The sequence below is a fragment of the Salmo salar genome, chromosome 17 (genome assembly GCF_965601325.2).
Source record: "Salmo salar chromosome 17, fSalSal1, whole genome shotgun sequence".
Lineage (NCBI taxonomy): Eukaryota > Metazoa > Chordata > Actinopteri > Salmoniformes > Salmonidae > Salmo > Salmo salar.
Genome location: NC_138307.1, coordinates 30,549,778 through 30,570,579, shown reverse-complemented (window position 1 = coordinate 30,570,579; position 20,802 = coordinate 30,549,778). Strand labels below are relative to the sequence as shown.

General features: G+C 40.9%; 2 protein-coding genes across 5 annotated transcripts; both read left to right on the top strand.

Annotated features, from left to right (window-relative positions):
* Positions 1 to 1,225: 1,225 nt before the first annotated feature.
* On the top strand, positions 1,226 to 20,020 carry LOC145861467 (uncharacterized). 4 transcript variants are annotated; one of them, XM_082964440.1, is made up of 6 exons: positions 1,232 to 1,334; positions 2,376 to 2,473; positions 2,842 to 3,071; positions 9,902 to 10,150; positions 13,699 to 13,782; positions 17,899 to 20,020. In XM_082964440.1, exons 3-6 carry the CDS (start codon positions 2,969 to 2,971, stop codon positions 18,024 to 18,026), a joined length of 564 nt encoding a protein of 187 aa, XP_082820566.1. In that variant the 5' UTR covers positions 1,232 to 1,334; positions 2,376 to 2,473; positions 2,842 to 2,968; the 3' UTR covers positions 18,027 to 20,020. The 4 variants fall into 4 exon arrangements, with proteins under 4 accessions (XP_082820564.1, XP_082820567.1, XP_082820566.1 ...); XM_082964439.1 differs by having other exon boundaries at positions 2,376 to 2,499; XM_082964438.1 differs by lacking the exon at positions 2,376 to 2,473 and having other exon boundaries at positions 1,226 to 1,334.
* On the top strand, positions 13,788 to 19,850 carry LOC145850313 (uncharacterized; the record flags this gene model as incomplete). The annotated part of the gene is made up of 1 exon (XM_082964367.1): positions 13,788 to 19,850. A coding segment is annotated over one exon (1,083 nt), but the record flags the coding sequence as incomplete, so codon positions are not given.
* Positions 20,021 to 20,802: the final 782 nt, after the last annotated feature.

Here is a 20,802-nt window from a genome sequence, read left to right as displayed (position 1 = left end):
ACATCTACCACAACATTTCCTATTGTGTTAGTAAGCACCACAGCATTTTAGGCAGCCATTGTTCAAAATGTGTTCATACATACAGTAACAATGAGAGGGGGTGTAGCATGCACAGGGGAGGACCAGGAAGTTGATCTCAGATTCTATTCAGAGTTGACAGATTGACAGTGAGGACAAACCCAGCCTGCCTCTCTCTTTCCACACTCTAAATCTACAGTCACTGCGTCCTGATTGTGACAGTGGAGCCTAGTTTGCACTGCAGGATCCAGAGATGGCATCAGTAGACAGGTTTCCATTGACCCAGGTTTATTAGACAAAATAACCTACAGGAAAAAAATCTGGAAACATTGCAGAACCACAGTGACATTACGTGGAGGTGTAAGAATGGCGCTGCTAAGATCAGAGATTCATCTCCTGAGTACATACTGTACCTAGTCCCCTGAATACCAATCAAGTAATCTTACATACAGGACTTCAAGTTGTAAAATAGTAAACTACTCCTTTAATGGAGTGGTAGGCTCTATGAAAGGATGTTTCACACAAAAAACTTTATTGTAGTATTTTGTTCATTAGTACACTGCAATCACGTTTTCAACAACTTTCAGTACAAAGCAAAAAGTGTGATGATGATGATGATATGAAAATGACAAATTATTATTGCATCATCACACTTTTTTACTATGTACTGCAGTGTACCCTAATCCTGGTCCAGGGGACCCAAAGGGGTGTGCTTTTTTGTTTTTGCCCTAACACTCACACACTGGATTCAACTAAGCAACTCAAGCCTTTGAACTGAATAAGGTATGTGAGTGCTAGGGCAAAAACATACATGTACACCCCTTTGGGACCAGGATTGGGGAACACTGGTGTACTGAAAGTCTTCCATCATGAGAACTTCACTGCTGACGTGCACATTATTGGGATTGTATACAGGGTGAAGAAACCAATGTGTACATTTGTAATTTGATTGAACTATCCCTTTAATTAGAGTTCCTTTGGAGTTACATTTAGTTAGACATGCATTTGCTCTAAGCATGTGCTATAAATAAATATTAATTTATTTTTTAAAGAAAACTGCTTTTGTCATCTCTTAAAGAATTTTTTACTTAAGTACTTTAGTTTACACCACTGAGGAGGCGACGGCAGCAGCATCTATCCCCTTCTCATGTAATGGGGTAAGGGTCATCCCAAGGATCCCAGAATGCACTACTGTGGTAGTAGAGGACAGGAAGTACCCGGCAGGCGTGCGCCATTCTTCAGAATAAAGAAAGCGCCGGAACGGTGCAGTCAAGAAAATAACCGTTGTGTGTTTCCGTTTCAATTTACTACTACAGGTATGTAATAGCGCGTTTAAATCTTACAATATCGAAAGAACATGTCATTCCATGCTAGGTAACAAATCCATTAAGGTATTATCACGTTTGGTAAAGGTTTGATGTGTAATTTCTGTGTCAAACCGAGTGAAGAACGTGGTAAACTATTTTACAAGTCACATAGCTAGAGACTTTGGGTTTGTCTGAGTGGATGTAAATTTTTCTCAAGGTCATTTCATAAAGAATCCATTTATTTGAGATTTTTTGTTGCATGATATTGGTTTTGTGTACAATTAACGAGCTGGTAAAATGGCGGCGCCCACTCGGTCTGTTACTACAGTGTGAACGGGAAATACAGTCGTTTTTTGATTGGAATGATACAATAAAGACGCGGTTGTTCAGGAAAATAGTAACAATGCTGCCTAAAACAAACCGTGACCTTGTAATGTACTACATGTTTTTTGTTTGTCAATTTTATGTGAATTTATCAAATCTACTATAAAGTGCTCTTACGTTGTGTTTAATGTGTTTAACAATAGCGGAGCAATATACAGAGTCAATATGTGGGGGAACCGGTGTCGAGGTAATTGTGTACATGTAGGTAGAGTTATTAAAGTGGTTATGCATAGATAAGAGAGTAGTAGTAGTAGTAGCAGCAGCGTGCGTGGGGGCAATGCAAATAGTCTGGGTAGCCATTTGATTAGCTGTTCAAGAGTCTTATGGCTTCTGGGTAGAAGTTGTTTAGAAGCCTCTTGGTCCTAGACTTGGTGCTCTGGTACTGCTTGCTGTCCGGTAGCAGAGAGAACAGTCTATGACTAGGGTGGCTGGAGTCTTTGACAATTGTAGGGCCTTCCTCCACCTCTGCCTGGTATAGAGGTCCTGGAATGAAGGAAGCTTGGCCCCTGTGATGTACTGGGCTGTACATACTACCCTCGGTAGTGCCTTGCAGTAAGAGGCCAAGCAGTTGCCATACCAGGCAGTGATGCAACCAGTCAGGATGCTCTCGATGGTGCAGCTGTAGAACTTTTTGAGGATCTGAGGACCCATGTCAAATCTTTTCAGTCTCCACAACTGTCTTGGTGTGCTTGGACCATGTTAGTTTGTTGGTGATGTGGACTCCAAGGAACTTGAAGCTCTCAACCTGCTCCACTACAGCCCTGGTGTAGTACAATTCGATCTTAGTCCTGTTAGTCCTGTATTTGTTGTCAATGCTTAGCTACCTGATCTACTGAAATGAGATCAGTGCTTGATTTGGACAGGAGCTCACCGGAGCAGAGTACTTACATTACTACTGCTTGAGATCATGTTCCTCTTATGGAATATTAGCTCAACATTATTGTGTAGCCCCTGCCCCTAAATATAAACAGTACCGGCACCCAAAATGAGCACGGGCACCTATTTCAGTCCAAGTCAAGCACTGAATTAGATAATTGAACAAGAAATATAATATATTTTTAGGGAATAAAGTGCCTGAACTGTCAAGGCTAACTTTTTGTCTGTTTTTCTTTATTACTACTGACTGACTCAGATTAAGTCTGAGGCCGGTAACATCAACAGTGACGACAAACCCAGCCTGCCTCTCCTTCCACACGGAGTCCAAACCACTGGGTCCTGATTGTGACAGTGGAGCCCAGTTTGCACAGCAGGATCCAGAAATGGCATCAGTGAAGCGGGAAGACTGCAGTCAAACACTGGAGCTGAATGTCAAAATTAAAGATGATGAAGAGCAGGAGGAGATTGGGACATCTGTTTCTCATGGTAAGAGCAGGTTCTAACTAAGTTTGTTATTCATTCCAACTTCCCACTGTGCATGAAAAGTTGCTGTAGAACTGTTTCATTATTAACTGTTTCAATGAGAAGGTAGATGTTATTTTATGGTACTGAGGCTTGCATGGTTTGACACCAGTATTGTCAGAATTTGTTTTATTCACTGGGCTATCTGGAGTGCTCAGAATATTTTTTTTATAAATGTTTTATTTCACCTTTATTTAACCAGGTAGGCCAGTTGAGAACAAGTTCTCATTTACAACTGCGACCTGGCCAAGATAAAGCAAAGCAGTCCGACACAAACAACAGAGTTACACATGGAATAAACAAACCTACAGTCAATAACACAATAGAAAAGTCTATATACAGTGTGTGCAAATGAGGTACGATTAGGGAGGTAAGGCAATAAATAGGCCGTAGAGGCGAAGTAATTACAATTTAGCAATTAACCTCTCTGGGGTATGTGGGACACACTATTCAACAGCCAGTGAAATAGCAGGGCGGCAAATTCAAAACAACAACAAATCTCATAATTCAAATTTCTCAAACATACAACTATTTTATCCCATTTTAAAGATACACTTCTCGTTAATCCAACCACATTGTCCGATTTCAAAAAGGCTTTACGGCGAAAGCGTAACATTAGATTATGTTAGGACATAAACTTCACAAGAAAAACCACACAGACATTTTCCAAGCATGGACATGCATCACAAAAACCAAAAATACAGCTAAAATATTCACTAACCTTTGATGATCTTCATCAGATGACACTCCTAGGACATCATGTTATACAATACATGTATGTTTTGCTCGATAAAGTTCATATTTATATCCAAAAACATCATTTTACATTGACACGGGATGTTCAGAAAATGTATTCCCACCAAAACAGCCGGTGAATGTGCACATCAATTTACAAAAATACTCATCATAAACGTTGATTAAATTTACAACAGTTATTGAAAGAATTATAGATACACTTCTCCTTAATGCTATCGTTGTGTTAGATTTTAAAATAGCTTTTCGGCGAAAGCACATTTGTCAATATTCTGAGTACAGAGCTCAATCATCAAAGCAAGCTATACAGTTACCCGCCAAGTTCTGGAGTCAACTAAACTCAGAATTAGTATTATAAATATTCTCTTACCTTTGCTGATCTTGGTCGGAATGCACTACCAGGACTCCTACTTCCACAAGAAATGTTATTTTTGTTCGAAATACTCCATATTTATGTCCAAATACCTCCGTTTTGTTCGTGCTTACAGATCACTATCCAAAAGGCATAACGCGTGTGCGTAAAATAAGAAAGAAAAAGTCAAATAGTTCCATTACTGTTCGTAGAAACATGTCAAACGATATTTACAATCAATCCTTAAGGTCTTTTTTAAATTAAAATGTCGATAATATTCCAACCGGACAATAGCGTATTCATTCCAGGAGGAAAAGAATGAGCGGCGTGCCAAACGTGAACGCCCAGTAAACAACTCCCTGCTCCCAGGCAGTCCACTGATAAACTGAGCTCCTGTTCTTTGCCCAGTAACAGGAGACGCATGAAAGACGTTTCTAAAGGCTGTTGACAGCCAATGGAAGCCCTAAGAAGTGCAAAATAACCCCACAGACACTGTAGTTTGAATAAGGATTAGATAGAACTACAAATCACTTCCTGGTTGGATTTTTTTCTCAGGTTTTTGCCTGCCATATGAGTTCTGTTATACTCACAGACATCATTCAAACAGTTTTAGAAACTTCAGAGTGTTTCCTATCCAAATCTGCCAATAATATGCATATCTTAGTTTCTGGGAGTGAGTAGGAGGCAGTTTACTCTGGGCACGTCAGTCATCCAAGCAACTCAATACTGCCACCATCCATAAGAAGGTAACTTGTCTTTCGAAGACTGTGGAAAGGCAGGGTAGGATAGATATAGCTCTGTAACAGTTTGGGTCTAGAGTGTCTCCCCCTTTGAAGAGTGGGATGACCGCGGCAACTTTCCAATCTTTGGGGATCACAGACGATACAAAAGAGAGGTTGAACAGGCTAGTAATAGGGGTTGCAACAATTGCAGTGGATAATTTTAGAAAGAGAGGGTCCTGATTGTCTAGCCCAGCTGATTTGTAGAGGTACAGATTTTGCGGATCTTTCAGAACATCAGCGATCTGGATTTAGGTGAAGGAGAAATGGGGAGGCTTGAGGAAGTTGCTGTGGGGGGTGCAGGGGGTTTGACCGGGGTAGGGGTAGCCAGGTGGTAGTAGATTTAAAGAAGTGAAGTAGACAAACTGCCAGTGTTTTTTGAAAGTTCTATGAGTGAAGGAAAAGCAGCCAAAAAGTGCTCAGCATATGTGGGAACTCCTTCAAGACTTTTGGAAAAGCATTCCTCATGAAGCTGGTTGAGAGAATGCAAAGCTGACATCAAGGCAAAGGGTGACTATTTGAAGATTCTCAAATAAAAGTCTAAATATACTTTATTTAAAAAAATAAAGTAGTCCTGGGAGTGCATTCTGACGAAGAACAGCAAAGGTAATCCAATATTTCTTATAGTAAATCTGAGTTTGGTGAGTGCCAAACTTGGTGGGTGTCAAAATAGCTAGCCATGATGGCCGGGCTATCTACTCAGAATATTGCAAAATGTGCTTTCACCGAAAAGCTATTTTAAAATCGGACACCGCGATTGCATAAAGGACTTCTGTATCTATAATTCTTAAAATAATTTGTTTTTTGTGAACGTTTTATCGTGAGTAATTTAGTAAATTCACCGGAAGTGTTTGGTGGGTATGCTAGTTCTGAACGTCACATGCTAATGTAAAAAGCTGGTTTTTGATATAAATATGAACTTGATTGAACAAAACATGCATGTATTGTATAACATAATGTCCTAGGAGTGTCATCTGATGATCATCAAAGGTTAGTGCTGCATTTAGCTGTGGTTTTGGTTTTTGTGACATTATATGCTAGCTTGAAAAATGGGTGTGTGATTATTTCTGGCTGGGTACTCTGCTGACATAATCTAATGTTTTGCTTTCGCTGTAAAGCCTTTTTCAAATCGGACAGTGTGGTTAGATAAAGGAGAGTCTTGTCTTTAAAATGGTGTAAAATAGTCATATGTTTGAAAAATTGAAGTTTTTGGATTTCTGAGGTGTTAGTAATTCGCGCCACGCATTAGATATTAGATATTATCATTAGATATTGGCGAGGTGTTCCACTAGCGGCACATCTAGATGTAAGAGGATAAGGTGGGCTTTTTAGCATTTATAGCCATGGTTGTCAATTGTATTGCAGAAATGGACAATTTATTGCTCTCAAATTTTGTACACAAATTTGTGTACATCCCTTAGTGAGATTTTCTCCTTTGCAAAGATAATCCATCCACCTGACAGTTGTGGCATATCAAGAAGCTGATTGAATGGCATGATCATCATTACACAGATGCATCTTGTGTTGGTGACAAGAGTAGCTGAGTAGGTCCTGCCTTGGCAGCAGCTAATGGGGATCCCTAATAAATACAAAAATGCCACAGTCTCAAGTTGAGGGAGCATGCTATTGGCAAGCTGACTGCAGGAATTTCCACCAGAGCTGTTGCCAGATAATTTAATGTTAATTTCTCTACCATAAACCGCCTCCAATGTTGTTTTAGAGAATTTGTCAGTAGGCTCAACCAGCCTCACATCTGCAGACTGCCGTGTATGGCGTTGTGTGGTTTGCTGATGTCCATGTTGTGAACAGAGTGCCCCATGGTGGTATCAGGGTTATGGTATGGGCTGGCATAAGCTACAGACAACCAACACAATTGCATTTTATCGATGGCAATTTGAATGCACAGAGATCCCATCACAAGATCCTGAGGGCCATTGTCCTGCCATTCATCCGCCGCCATCACCTCATGTTTCAGCATGACAATGCACAGCTCCATGTCGCAAGGATCTGTACACAATTGAAAATGCTGAAAATGACCCAATTCTTCCATGGCCTGCATACTCAGATATGTCACCCTTTTTGAGCATGTTTGGGATAGACGTGTACGACAGCTTGTTCCAATTCCCGCCAATATCCTGGAATTTTGCACAGCCATTGAAGAGGAGTGGGACAACATTCCACAGGCCACAATCAACATCCTCACCAATTCTATGTTAAGGAGATGTGTCCCGGAATAGGCAGCGGCAGCTACCCACTTCTCCAGTGCTTAATGTGTAAATTGGGAGGTGCTGGAACCAAAAGTGAGCCCAAGAGATGGTGACCTGGGGGTCTCTGAGGTACCAGAACACATAAAATACCTTTATAATAAAGCATTGCATGCATTATCATGGCTTTAGTGTACTGGCATAGAGCAGTGGTGTGGAGACGCTTGCAGAAGTTGCACGCATGGAGTACATTTATTGTAGCCTGGAGTCCTGGAAAAATGTTGCCTTTTCATGCAATTCTTCATAATTTTAGATGACTGGAGACTTTCGCAGAATCTTTTTTAATGCCTCACAAATGACAGGCTACTTTGACACTGACAAACTGAGAATCTGAGATCAATAAAAACAACCTTGTCTCTAATCCATCAATAGCCTAGGCCAGGTGTGAGGAGAAACACATTGTACAATATGAGGAGGAAGTTATAGTCCTAAACAAGCTTTCCAGTTTCACTGACTCACCCAATGATGTGCAGCTCACTCACCGGCCAAAAGCTTCTCTCTCTTGTTTTACAAAGTAAAACAGTGCTGATCACTCAATAGGCCTATTTGGAAGTTGATAACTTGGTAACATACAGACAGATTAGTATTTTCTTTTCAGCAGGATCCATTTGCTTTACAACCTGTGTTTTCCACCAATTGTATTATAAATATTGCTGTTTTGGCTGCATGCTGTTCACTGACAGATTTGCCACACGTTCCCAACTGTAGGCATGTCTTGTGATTTGGCTACACACAATCCACAGCTAGGCTATTTAAAAAATAAATAGCTATTGATCCTCTATGGCTAAATTATAGTCTTACTCCTGGTGTAGTATTGGGTATTACTTAATTTCTCAGACTGCTGTTCTATTCTATTAGGAAATAAATGAAGTGCAATGCTGGAGAGATGAGTTGCCGGCTCATGTCTATAACAGCACAGAGAGAGAGAGAGAGAGAGAATAGAAAGTGAATCTCATTTTAGTTCTGTGAGAGATACAGGCGTGCTTCTCTCTCACCACAGCAATGGCCACGCCTTGGTCTAAATAGGCTACAATGTTGCACAAACCATTAACCTGGGACGGCCCAACATTAATACTTTCTTAGATCAGGCATTTCTTCACATTACGTTTTTTAGGAGGCATGACAATTACAGAGGAATCTAAATGTAATTACTCTGCTTTTATTAGGATTTTTACATTGCAAACAGTGGCAATCATTTTTCATGCTATGAGGTAGTCTACCTGATACTGGCAAATGGGTTCTGGAATGAAAGACTACAAAACTGAGAGATGCCGGAGGATCTGGCTAAAATTAAGCACCGCTCTTCTCATATAATGGGGTAGGGCGATCCCAAGGATCCCTGAATGCACGGACGGTTGCGCCAAAGATTTTATAACTAAACCAAGATGTACCACAGCTGGACGCTTCCAATGGGAACAGTTGAGTCAGTGGACAATACCGAGCATGAGCTAGTGAGATCCTATTGGTGTGTTCTAGCACATATCTGCATATTTCTGTTAGGGAATGCCACTGTGAAGCGTTCGTGTGCAAAAACTCAATTCGCGTTCCTTCTAAACAATGCACTTTTTTTTTTTTTTTTTTTTTTTGCAAAGGGTAAATTCTCTACAAATCTTAGTCCACTCTGTTCACAACTGATTTTAGTTTTGGGAACAGAACTGTATTAAGATCAGATTTTTCATTGATTAGAACATTTGCAGAATGTCGGCCAAAATCCATCTCGTTCCATCTTCTCCCACTGCCGGCCAGTGGGCTTCCTCTCACTACCCTATTTGGTAGTGCGTGGAAACGCAAAGCGAATGCTTCACATTTATATATCCGGTGAAATATCTGTCTCATTGTTCTATCTGTGGCTGCACTGTGGTAGTGGGGGAACAGGAAGTTCCAGGCAGGCACGCACCATTCTTCAGAATAAAGAAAGCGCCGGAACTGTGCAGTCTGTTTCTGTATGACTACAGGTATGAAAGAACATGTCATACCATGATAGGTAACAAATCTGTTAAATTACATCAAACCTGATAATACCTTTTCTGTCAAACAGTGAACGTGATAACTATTTTACAAAGTCCCATAGCTAGAAACTTTGGGTTTGTCTGAATGGATGTACATTTCCTGAAGGTAATTTAATAATCAATTTATTTCGGAGTTCATTTAGCATGTTGGTTTTGTGTAAAATTCATGACCTGGTAAAATGGCGGCGCCCACCCTGTCTGCGTCAACGGACTTCAGTGCGGGTGCATCAGAGAGAGACAATTTCACGGTCTCACAAACAGTAACCTTGTACTATATGGTTTTGTGCATTTATGTGAATTTGTGAAATCGGTTATAAGTTAAGCGCACTTATTTAAAGGGTCTAATTTGGATGAATTTGTGTTTTGTTGTCAATGCTTACCTACCAGATCTATTGAAATGAGAACAGTGCTTGACAGTGTCTACTGTTTGAGCTCATGTTCCTCTTATAGAATATTAGTTAAACAGTATTGTGGGGCTCCTGCACCTAAATATAAACAGTACCGGCACCTATTTCAGTCCAAGTCATGTGGTGAATTAGATAATTGAACAAGAAGCAATATAATATATTTTTAGAGAATAAAGAATGTACCGGAACTGTCAAGACAATAACTTGTCTGTTTCTCATTGTTACTACAGGCCGACTCAGAGTAAGTCTGAGTCCAGTAACATCAACAGTGACGTCAGACCCAGCCTGCCTCTCTCCTTCCACACTGAGTCCAAACCTACAGTCACTGGGTCCTGATTGTGACAGTGGAGCCCAGTTTACACTGCAGGATCCAGAGGTGGCATCAGTGAAGCTGGAAGACTGCAGTCAAACACTGGAGCTGAATGTCAACATTAAAGATGAAGAAGAGGAGGAGAAGATTGGGAAATCTGTTTCTCATGGTAAGCACAGGTTCTGTCTAAGTGTGTTGTTCGCTCCAACTTCCCACTGTGCATGAAAAGTTGCAGTAGAACTGTTTCATGATGAACTGTTTCAATGAGAAGCTAGATGTTTTTTCATGCTACTCAGACTTGCATGGTTTGACACCAGTATTGCCAACATTTGTTTTGTTCACTGGGCTATCTGGAGTGATCAGAGAGTAGACTAAAGAAGTGAAGTAGACAAACTGCCAGTGTTTTTTTAAATGTCTATGAAATGAGTCTGTGTAGGTACTGTTGTGGAAATATTGAAACAAGTATTTCTAAGATACCGGAGCTTGTGAATTCAAATAGACTTTATTACAAAAGTAACAAAGCCAAGCAATTCCATGGAAGAACTGATTCTCATTACTCAGCTTTTATACAGTTTTACCCTTACATGACATTGTCACTCCACTTTATTTAAATGATTAATACCTTCTAGCCTTGGCCACCCTAATCTTGCTGCCTTTCTTATTGGCTCAGACATTAGGTCATAGATTCTATTGGTGGCGTGGCACAGACATGTACACTCCTACTGCAGGTCTATTGGTGCCTATAACTGATTAGCTAATGTTCCTGTCCAAAGGTCTTCACAAGTTCAGGCTGATGTTGTCTATGTATGATTAACCCATGTGCATGTCCAGTAGCCTTCACAAGATCAGATATGGCCCAGACCAGTCACGTCTGTGTTGGTCTACCTTGCCTCACCCACACGGATTCTGCTTACTGTTTTTTATATGTCTAATGGTTAACTCGATATTGATCCAGCTCTGTACATTCAAATGGGCTCAGCCTTCATTCTGCTTACACATGTCTAATATTTAACCTTATATCGAATCTACTTCAAAGAGAACAGTATCGGTACTGAAAATCACCAGATGACTCAATTCTCTAACATTACTAACCCTTGTGATAGTGAGTAGAGAATGACACGCCCCTTTTTAGCTTTCAACTCTTACCCACTTAGAGTAGTTTTATTCCCCTTTTGTGTTGTACAGCCTACTGATATGAATACATACACTACCGTTCAACAGTTTGGGGTCACTTAGAAATGTCCTTGTTTTGAAATAAAAGCACTTTTTTTTGTCCAATGAAATATAAAATTGATCAGAAAAACAGTAGACATTGTTTTGTAATGTTGCAAATGACTATTGTAGCTGGAAACTGCTTTAAAAAAAAATAAATAATAGTAATTATATTGAAAATCTACATAGGACAGCGGAGTCAATCACCACCTTCCGGAGACACCTGAAACCCCACCTCTTCAAGGAATACCTGGGTTAGGATAAGGTAATCCTTCTAACCCCCCCCCTTAAAAGATTTAGATGCACTATTGTAAAGTGGTTGTTCCACTGGATATTATAGGTGAATGCACCAATTTGTAAGTCGCTCTGGATAAGAGCGTCTGCTAAATGGCTAAAATGTAAATGTAAAAAAATGTGTACAGAGGCCCATAATCAGCAACCATCACTCCTGTGTTCCAATGTATTGTGTTAGCTAATCCAAGTGTATCATTTAAAAGTTTTCTAATGATCAATTAGCCTTTTTAAAATGATAAACTTGGATTAGCTAACACAACGTGCCATTGGGACACAGGAGTGATGGTTGCTGATAATGGGCCTCTGTACGCCTATGTAGATATTCCATAAAAAATCTGCCGTTTCCAGCCACGATAGTCATTTACAACATTAACAATGTCTACACTGTTTCTGATCAATTTGATATTTTATTTTACAAAAAAATAGCTTTTCTTTCAAAACAAGGACATTTAAAAGTGACCCAAAACTTTTTTTTAAATGTAGTGTATGTCACCCGGTACAGCCAGAAGAGGACTGGCCACCCCTTTGAGCCTGGTTCCTCTGTTACTTCCTAGGTTCGTGCATTCTAGGAAGTTTGTCATAACCACTGTGCTTCTGCATTGCACGCTCTTTTGTGATTTTAGGCTGGATTTCTGTAAAGCACTTTGGCAACTGCTGATGTAGAAAGGGCTTCGTAAAATAAATTTGACATGTACAGTACCAGTCAAAAGTTTGGACACCTACTCATTCAAGGGTTTTTCTTTCTGCATTGTAGAATAATAGTGAGGACATCAAAACTATGAAACAACATATATGGAATCGTGTAGTAACCAAAAAAGTGTTAAACAAATCAATATATTTGAGATTCTTCAAAGTAGCCACCCTTTGCCTTGACAGCTTTGCCAACGCTTGGCATTCTCTCATCCAGCTTCATAAGGTTGTCACCCGGAATGCATTTCAATTAACAGGTGTGCCTTTGTAAAAGTTAATTTGTGGAATATTTTTTCCTTAATGCGTGTGAGCCAATCAGTTGGGTTGTGACAAGGTAGGGGTGGTATACAGAAGATGGCCCTATTTGGTAAAAGACCAAGACCATATTATGGCAAGAACAGCTCAAATAAGCAAAGTGAAATGAAATTCCATCATTACTTTAAGACCTGAAGCTCAGTCAATCTGGAACATTTCAAGAACTTTGACAAGCGTTATGATGAAACTGGCTTTCGTGAGGATCGCCACAGGAATGGAGGACCCAGAGTTACCTCTAATTGACTTATCCCTTGCAGCAGAGTTACCAGCCTCAGAAATTGCAGCCCAAATAAATGCTTCAGAGTTCAAGTAACAGACACATCAACTGTTCAGAGTAGACTGTGTGACTTAGAGACATGGTCGGATTGATGCAAAGAAACCACTACTAAAGCACACCAATAAGAAGATACTTGCTTGGGCTAAGAAACACGAGCAATGGACATTAGACCTGTGGAAATCTGTCCTTTGGTCTGATGAGTCCAAGTTTCAAATTTTTGCTTCCAACCGCCGTGTCTTTGTGAGACGCAGAGTAGGTTACCAGATGATCTCTGCATGTGTATTTCCTACCGTGAAGCATGGAGGAGGTGTGATGTTGTGGGGGTGCTTTGCTGGTGACTGTCTGATTTACTTAAAATTCAAGGCACATGTAACCAGCATTCTGCAGCGATACGCCATTCCAGCTGGTTTGGGCTTAGTGGGACTCATTTGTTTTTCAACAAGATAAACCAACACACCTCCAGGCTGTGTAAGGGCTATTTGACCAAGAAGGAGAGTGATGGAGTGCTGCATCAGATGACCTGGCCTCCACAATCACCAGACCATAACCCAATTGAGATTGTTTAGGATGAGTTGGATTGCAGAGTGAAGGAAAAGCAGCCAACAATTGCTCAGCATGCGTGTGAACTTCAAGACTGTTGGAAAAGCATTCCTGGTGAAGCTGGTTCAGAGAGTGCCAAGAGTGTGCCAAGCTGTCAAGGCAAGGGGTGACTACTTTCAAGAATCTAAACTACAAGCTATTTTGATTTAACACTTTTGGGGGTTACATGATTCCATATGTGTTATTCCATAGTTTTGATGTTTTCTCTTATTATTCAATGTAGAAAATAGTAAAAATAAAGAGAACCCCTTGAATGAGTAGGTGTGTCCAAACTTTTGACTGGTACTGTATATTACGCCGACTGAGTGGTTCTTCTGATGTTCACACAGGAGATCATGTTGAGACATTATCTACATCCAGAGAGCAACAGCAGGAAGATCATAGAGCTAAGAGGTCTCACCACTGCCCACACTGTGAGGAGATTTTCCCATTTCTATCAAAGCTAAAAATCCACCTACAAATACATACAGGAGAGAATCTGTATTTCTGCAATGACTGTGGGAAGAGATTCAAAACATCAGGGATTCTGACAGTTCACCAGAGAGTACACACAGGAGAGAAGCCTTACTCTTGCTCTGACTGTGGAAAATGCTTCCCAACATCAACTGAGCTAAAAGTTCACCAGAGAACACACACTGGAGAAAAGCCTTACTCCTGCTCTGACTGTGGAAAATGCTTCACACAATCATCAGAGGTAAAAGTTCATCAAAGAACACACACAGGAGAGAAGCCTTACTCCTGTTCTGACTGTGGAAAGAGTTTCTCTCAACCGAGCCACCTAAAACAACATGAACGTATACACACAGGAGAGAAGCCTTACTCCTGCTCTGACTGTGGGGCGAATTTCTCTCAACTGGTCCACTTAAAACGTCACCAAGGTATACATAAAGGAGAGAAGCCTTACTCCTGCTCTGACTGTGGAAAGAGTTTCGCTCACTCGAGCTACCTAAAACAACATGAACGTATACACAGAGGAGAGAAGCCTTACTCCTGCTCTGACTGTGGAAAGAGTTTCGCTCACTCGAGCTACCTAAAACAACATGAACGTATACACAGAGGAGAGAAGCCTTACTCCTGCTCTGACTGTGGAAAATTATTCATAACGTCAACTGTTCTAAAAGTTCACCGGAGAACACACACTGGAGAAAGGCCTTACTTTTGCTCTGACTGTAGGGCGAGTTTCTCTCAATCGAGCCACCTAAAACAACATGAACGTATACACACAGGAGAGAAGCCTTACTCCTGCTCTGACTGTGGAAAATGCTTCACACAATCATCAGAGGTAAAAGTTCATCAAAGAACACACACAGGAGAGAAGCCTTACTCCTGTTCTGACTGTGGAAGGAGTTTCTCTCGACTGAGCAACCTAAAACAACATGAACGTATACACACAGGAGAGAAGCCTTACTCCTGCTCTGACTGTGGAAAATGCTTCACACAATCATCTGAGCTAAAAGTTCACCAGAGAACACACCGGAGAGAAGCCTTACTCCTGTTCTGACTGTAGGGTGAGTTTCTCTCAAATGGGCCAGTTAAAAAGACACCAAGGTGTACATAATAGTAGCCTCATCAGTTCTCTCAGACCAGCTAAGATTAGTCACTAAAATAATTGGCAACATTGAGTTGGATCAAATGAAGAAAGTGTAGAACACTATTGTAATCCTATTGTTTCTCACTGTGAGAACAATGCAGAGGAAAGGGAGCGTCATAGAATGTTAGCCTCTTTTTACTGATCAGTGTACATCTTGTCAGTTTTGCGGTGTTTTTTTAGCCCACGTCCGTAGACACATCCCTGCTCTACTAGTACTGCACCTGTCGACGACACAAGTTGTTCTGCTTCCACGAGCACATCCAATGCTAGCATCAGTAATTCTACATTTGTTGTTTGCCCAGCTAGCATGGACACTGCGGCTGCATCAGAATCACAACTGTCAGCGCTACTGCCTGCTTACTCGGGAAAGCACCAAACAACAGACAGGGATGTTGGACCATCGAAGAGGTGCAAATATGATGAGACCTACATTGATTTGGGGTTCACTTATATTGGGAATAGTGCCTTTCCTCAGCCACAGTGTGTTTATATCTCACAACTCGATGAAACCTTCACTCTTGCGCAGACATTTAGAAACAAAACATGCCAATTTGAAAAATAAGCCACAGGAGTTTTTTGAGCAAGAGTTGAGACTACTTTCGAGTAGTAAGACATGTATAAAAGCAACAGATACCATTAATAAGAAGGGGCTCGAAGCGTCTTATATGGTGAGCTACCGAGTGGCTAGGACAGGCAAGCCCCATACTATTGTGGAGGACTTAATTCTTCCTGCTTCCGTGGATATGACTGCGACAATGCTGGGGGAAAAAGCCAAAAAAGCTATACTGTTTCATGATGCATCAGTGACATGGCAGATGTTTTGAAACAATTACTGCTTTGCGTACAAGCCAGTGAATTCTATGCGTTACAGCTTGATGAGTCAACAGACATGGCGGGCCTGGCACAGCTCCTGGTATATGTCCGTTACGTTTTTGGGGGGGTCCTCTTCTGCAAACCACTTGAAACCGGGACAACAGGGTATCTTTTTAAAGTACTGGACAGCTTTGTGACATCAAATGGATTTTGGTGGTCAAGATGTTGGTATCTGTACTGATGGCGCAAAAGCCATGACAGGGCGACATAGTGAAGTGGTAACACGCGTGCAAGCAGTTGCTCCCAACGTTACTTGGGTACACTGCAGCATCCACCGAGAGGCTCCTGCTGCCAAGGGAATGCTTGACAGTTTGAAAGACGTTTTGGACACTACAGTGAAAATGGTTAACTTTGTTAACAAGGACAACACACAGGTCTTTCCATCATTGTATGATTTTGTTTGTCTGAAAATGAACTCAAGCTTACGGACAATGTCAAATGTGATCTAGCGAAGCACCTGAGTGAGTTTGGTGTGTAAGTACGCAGATACTTTCTTGAAACGGATGACACAAACTGGATTCGTTACCTTTTTCATGCCCTGCCTCCAGTAAACTTACCGATATCTGAACAAGAGCCTCATCAAAATTGCAACAAGCGGTTCTGTGAAAATGTAATTTAATCAGAAGTTGCTGCCAGATTTCTGGATTGGGCTGCGCTCAGAGTATCCTGCCTTGGCAAATTGTGCTGTTAAGACACTGATGCCCTTTGCAACCACGTACCTATGTGAGAGTGGATTCTTGGCCCTCACTAGCATAAAAACTAAATACAGACACAGACTGTGTGGAAAATGATTTAAGACCGACTCTCTCCAATACAACCCAACATTGCAGAGTTATGTGCATCCTTCCTTTCAAGCACACCAATCTCATTAACCTGTGGTGAGTTATTCACAATTTTCAATGAGCAAGTAAGGTTTTATATGTAAAATGGCTAAATAAAGAGCAAAATTGATTATTTGTGCCCTGGTCCTATTCGAGCTCTTTGTCACTTCCAACGAGCCTGGTTTTGACAAACTCAAGCCTGTGTGACAGGCTAACAATATTTCAGAGTGTGCTGACCCTGGTACGTAGCTGGAGGTTGAATGTTTGAAGAGGTACGGGACTATAAACATTTTGGGTAACGCTGGTCTAGATAATCCCAGTTCCTGCTGTGTCATGCTGATGGGATACTAGGGTATGGAGAAAACCATGAGTGAATGCATCCATGCCGTGTGTCAGCATTGCAGGCTGGTAGTGTGATGGTGTGTTTTCATGGCACACAATGGGCTCCTTGATAAATTGGAGAAACGTTTTAATGCCACAGGATGTCTAAACATCATTGCCAATCAGGTGCATCCCTTCATGGCAGCAATGTATCCAGCTGCAAATGGATTTTTTCAGCAGGATTATGCCCCATGCCACAAGGCTTGTCCAGGAATGGTTCCATGGAAACCGTGACAGGGAATTCAGCTTTCTGCAGTGGCCTGCCGAGTCACCAGATCTCAATCCAATTGTGCATCTGTGGGAGGATATGGAACGAGCTATTCGGAGTAGATATCCACTCCCAGCCAACCCGACACAATTGTGGGAAGCATTGACGTCATCGTGGCCCAGCATCCCTGTGGGTTTCTTTCCACACCAGGTGGAGTCCATGGTCTGACGAATTGAGGCTGTTCTGAGGACAAAGGGGATTCCAACTCAATATTAGGAAGGTGTTCCTAATGTTTTGTATACTCAGTGCCAAAGGAAAGTATTCAGACACCTGGACTTTTTCCACATTTTGTTACGTTACAGCCTTATAATAAAATTGATTAAATTAAAAAAGTCCTCAATCTACACACAGTAGCCCATATTGACAACTTGAAAAGTTTTTTTAGGGGGCAAATAATAAGTATTCATACCGTTTGCTATGAGACTCAATTCTTCTCAGGTGCATCCTGTTTCCTTGATTGGAGTCCACTTTGTAAATTCAATTCAAACAGGCACACACCTGTCTATATAAGGTCCCACAGTTGACAGTGCATATCAGAGCATGGTGAAACATGGTGGTGGCATCATCATGCTGTGGGTTTGTTTTTCAACGGCAGGGACTGGGAGACTAGTCAGGATCGAGGGGAAATTTGAACGGAGCAAAGTACAGAGATCCTTGATGACAACCTGCTCCAGAGTGCTCAGGACCTCACTGGTCCACCTTCCAACAGGACAACGACCCTAAGCACACAGCTAAGTCGATGCTTACAAATATTTTTGAAAAACCTGTTTTTTGCATTGTAATTTTGGGATGTGTGTAGATTTGAGAAAAAAAACGATTTAATACATTTTATAATGATGCTGTAATGTAACAGAAGGTGGAAAAAGTCAAGGGGTTTGAATACTTTTTGAATGCACTGTATCAGATAAAGATGATGTGGTGATCAGTTTTCAGCATTAGTTTCGGTGGATTATTTTTATATTACCAAACATGTTTTGTTTAATGATAAACAGGCTATGAATTGACTAGTTATTATTAATTTGTATTTTATTGCTAGATTCATTGTTCTAGTCATTGATTAATTAATTTTAATAACTGTTGAAGTTAATTGATATTAATTTGTTCTGGGCAACATCTGCTCTTGAGGATAATTTTAAATGAAATAGTGTCTATATATGAACCAAATTGATTTGATCCCATTCTCACAAACAAATGGCCTACACTGTGTATATACAATTGTTGACATCCGATGGTCATTTTTATGGTGGGTTGCAAAATGCAGGATCCTTCCAAGTTGAACCTACCAGAGGGGGACTCATGACTAGCCTGTGAGGATCAGGTTACAGTGGATTCCGGTTCTACAGAGATATCTCTCCCTCCCGAAGAGGGGGAGAAGTATAGAGGGATTGATTGATTGGGGGGGGGGGGGGGGGTTTATGACCTCACGCCCATCATAAGGCAACAGCCCAACTCCATTCTGTTCTCTAATGTGAGAGACTGGAATGTCTGTGTGCCTTTGGAAGAGTTTACAGCTCAAAACTACAGAACATCAAATAAATTGACTTTGGGACATGTATATTTGATCAGCCAAATGGTGTAAACAATGATGGATGGAATATGAATGTCTATTTTATGTTCTTAAAAGTTAGTTGAGGATGTTATAACGAAAACATTAACTTGAAGAGTTTTCATGATGTATATGTGATGTTTACATACTTTGTGTAGAGAATATGCAGATGAAAGAGAATATTTTGGTGATGATAAGACTGATTTTAGTTGTCTAAACGAGATCATAGTAAATCCTAATGCCTTGCCTTGTAACTAGCTACACCTAGGAAACCCAGAGAGTGTGTCATAAAGATGGAAACGCCCCTTTCTACTCTACGGTATAAAACATGAGTTAAGAATTTACATATACGACTAGTCGTGACCCTGAAACGCAACACGAGGTTGAAGACAAAGTAAATCTCTGAACAATCAAGTTTATGGTGGAGCTATTCTAAGTTCTGTATCTAGGAAGTTGAATTTAAGCAGAACCATCCGGCTATTCTTTTCAAGTCACCGGTTGTCTACACGGCCCTCTTACCCACGCCGGGAGCATCGGCACGGCTGATTAGCCTCCTCATAAGCCCACTCTCACAGAATGAGTCCAAGGAAACTGACAACTAAGAGAAAGGACATTGTGACATCGTTTGGGAAGTCAGAGACTTACACCTGAAGACAAATGAACAAGGCGTTGGCCAAACCTTTCCCACTAAGCGGAACTAGACCCACAAAGAGATACCTAACAGAGACCGTAAATACATGCATTACACTTTTTACCCATAACCGGGGCAGTTCAGGGCAAGGTGTTAGTGCTGAAACTAAGCATAGTTTACAAATGTATCCAAGTGTTGAATTTCTCTCTTGCGCGCTCTCTCTCAATCTCTCTCTGTAAATCTCCATCTTGTGTTGGTCCACTAGGGACCTGTTGCCATTGTATGAAGTTTTAACCAATAACCTAGACTGTTTGTGTATATTTATCTTATGTTATCATTTAACTGGTTAGTAAATAAATAATCAACTCAATTTGTGTGGTACGGAATAATTAGTGAGACCCGGGTTTGTGCAGGTTTACTAATTATGCGACATTCAGAATGAGACTGAGGAAATGAATTAATTGGTGACTGCTATGAAATCTATATGTTTTGAGTTAATTCGGGAAATGTTAACGCATTAAACAAACTTTTCCCGTGGTGCTTCAGGTTACTGAGTTAATTGTTACAGGATTAATTTAATCACGTAATAATAAACAGTTAATTATTCAATTAATAGCATGTCATCACATTAATGACAACGTCATGACATATTGATGCCGCTGTGCGAGGAATCTAAGATAAAACTTGGCCTCACTGTTGAATTCAGTCCATAGGAATTGTGTAGCAAGTTACTCATACACCAATCAGGATTATTGTTGAGAGTGGCGTGTGTGTGGTTTTTCTTTTTCACCAAGATACTAGTGGAGCAAGATTGACTCGTGTTGTATATCTGACACAAATCAGTGTGTAGGGGATTTACTGAATGCTATGAGCTAGGGCGTATGTACCACCCGATGCAGGCATTCTGAGAAAAATAATAGTTGGGCCCAATGGAGTGTTATTTCTGTCTATCGCGTTCAGGAGCGAGTAATTAATTTCTTGAGCGTGGACATAGGGCCAGCCGATTAAAATTTGAGTAGATATTGGCTTGACCAAGTTAGTAATTATCTCTCTGTCTCGCGTTTTCATTGGTGCGAGTAGACCAACGGCGTATTTGTGTTTTACGCACGTTCCGGTTAATCGCAAAAAATATTGCTGAAAGATTGAACGTGAGACGTCACTTAGTAAACCCGTTCTCTTGTTGGAGGGGACTTTTGTTGTGCGGAGTCTCACTTTCCAGCACAAGTGAAGCTAAGCATTGCACCAAATGCTAAGCTAACAAGGGGGACAGCCATTTTTGTTTAACCCTTTGCTCAAAGTGAAATCCCTTGCCGTGCGGGAAT

What these genes read in the sequence shown, in the direction of transcription:
- LOC145861467 (XM_082964438.1), top strand. Translation starts at nt 2,969, where the DNA reads ATGGCATCAGTGAAGCGGGAAGACTGCAGTCAAACACTGGAGCTGAAT. An exon ending in TGGGACATCTGTTTCTCATG is followed by an intron (nt 3,072 to 9,901) that starts GTAAGAGCAGGT and finishes TTGTTACTACAG; the next exon opens with GCCGACTCAGAGTAAGTCTG. An exon ending in GTCTCACCACTGCCCACACT is followed by an intron (nt 13,783 to 17,898) that starts GTGAGGAGATTT and finishes TTTCAACGGCAG; the next exon opens with GGACTGGGAGACTAGTCAGG.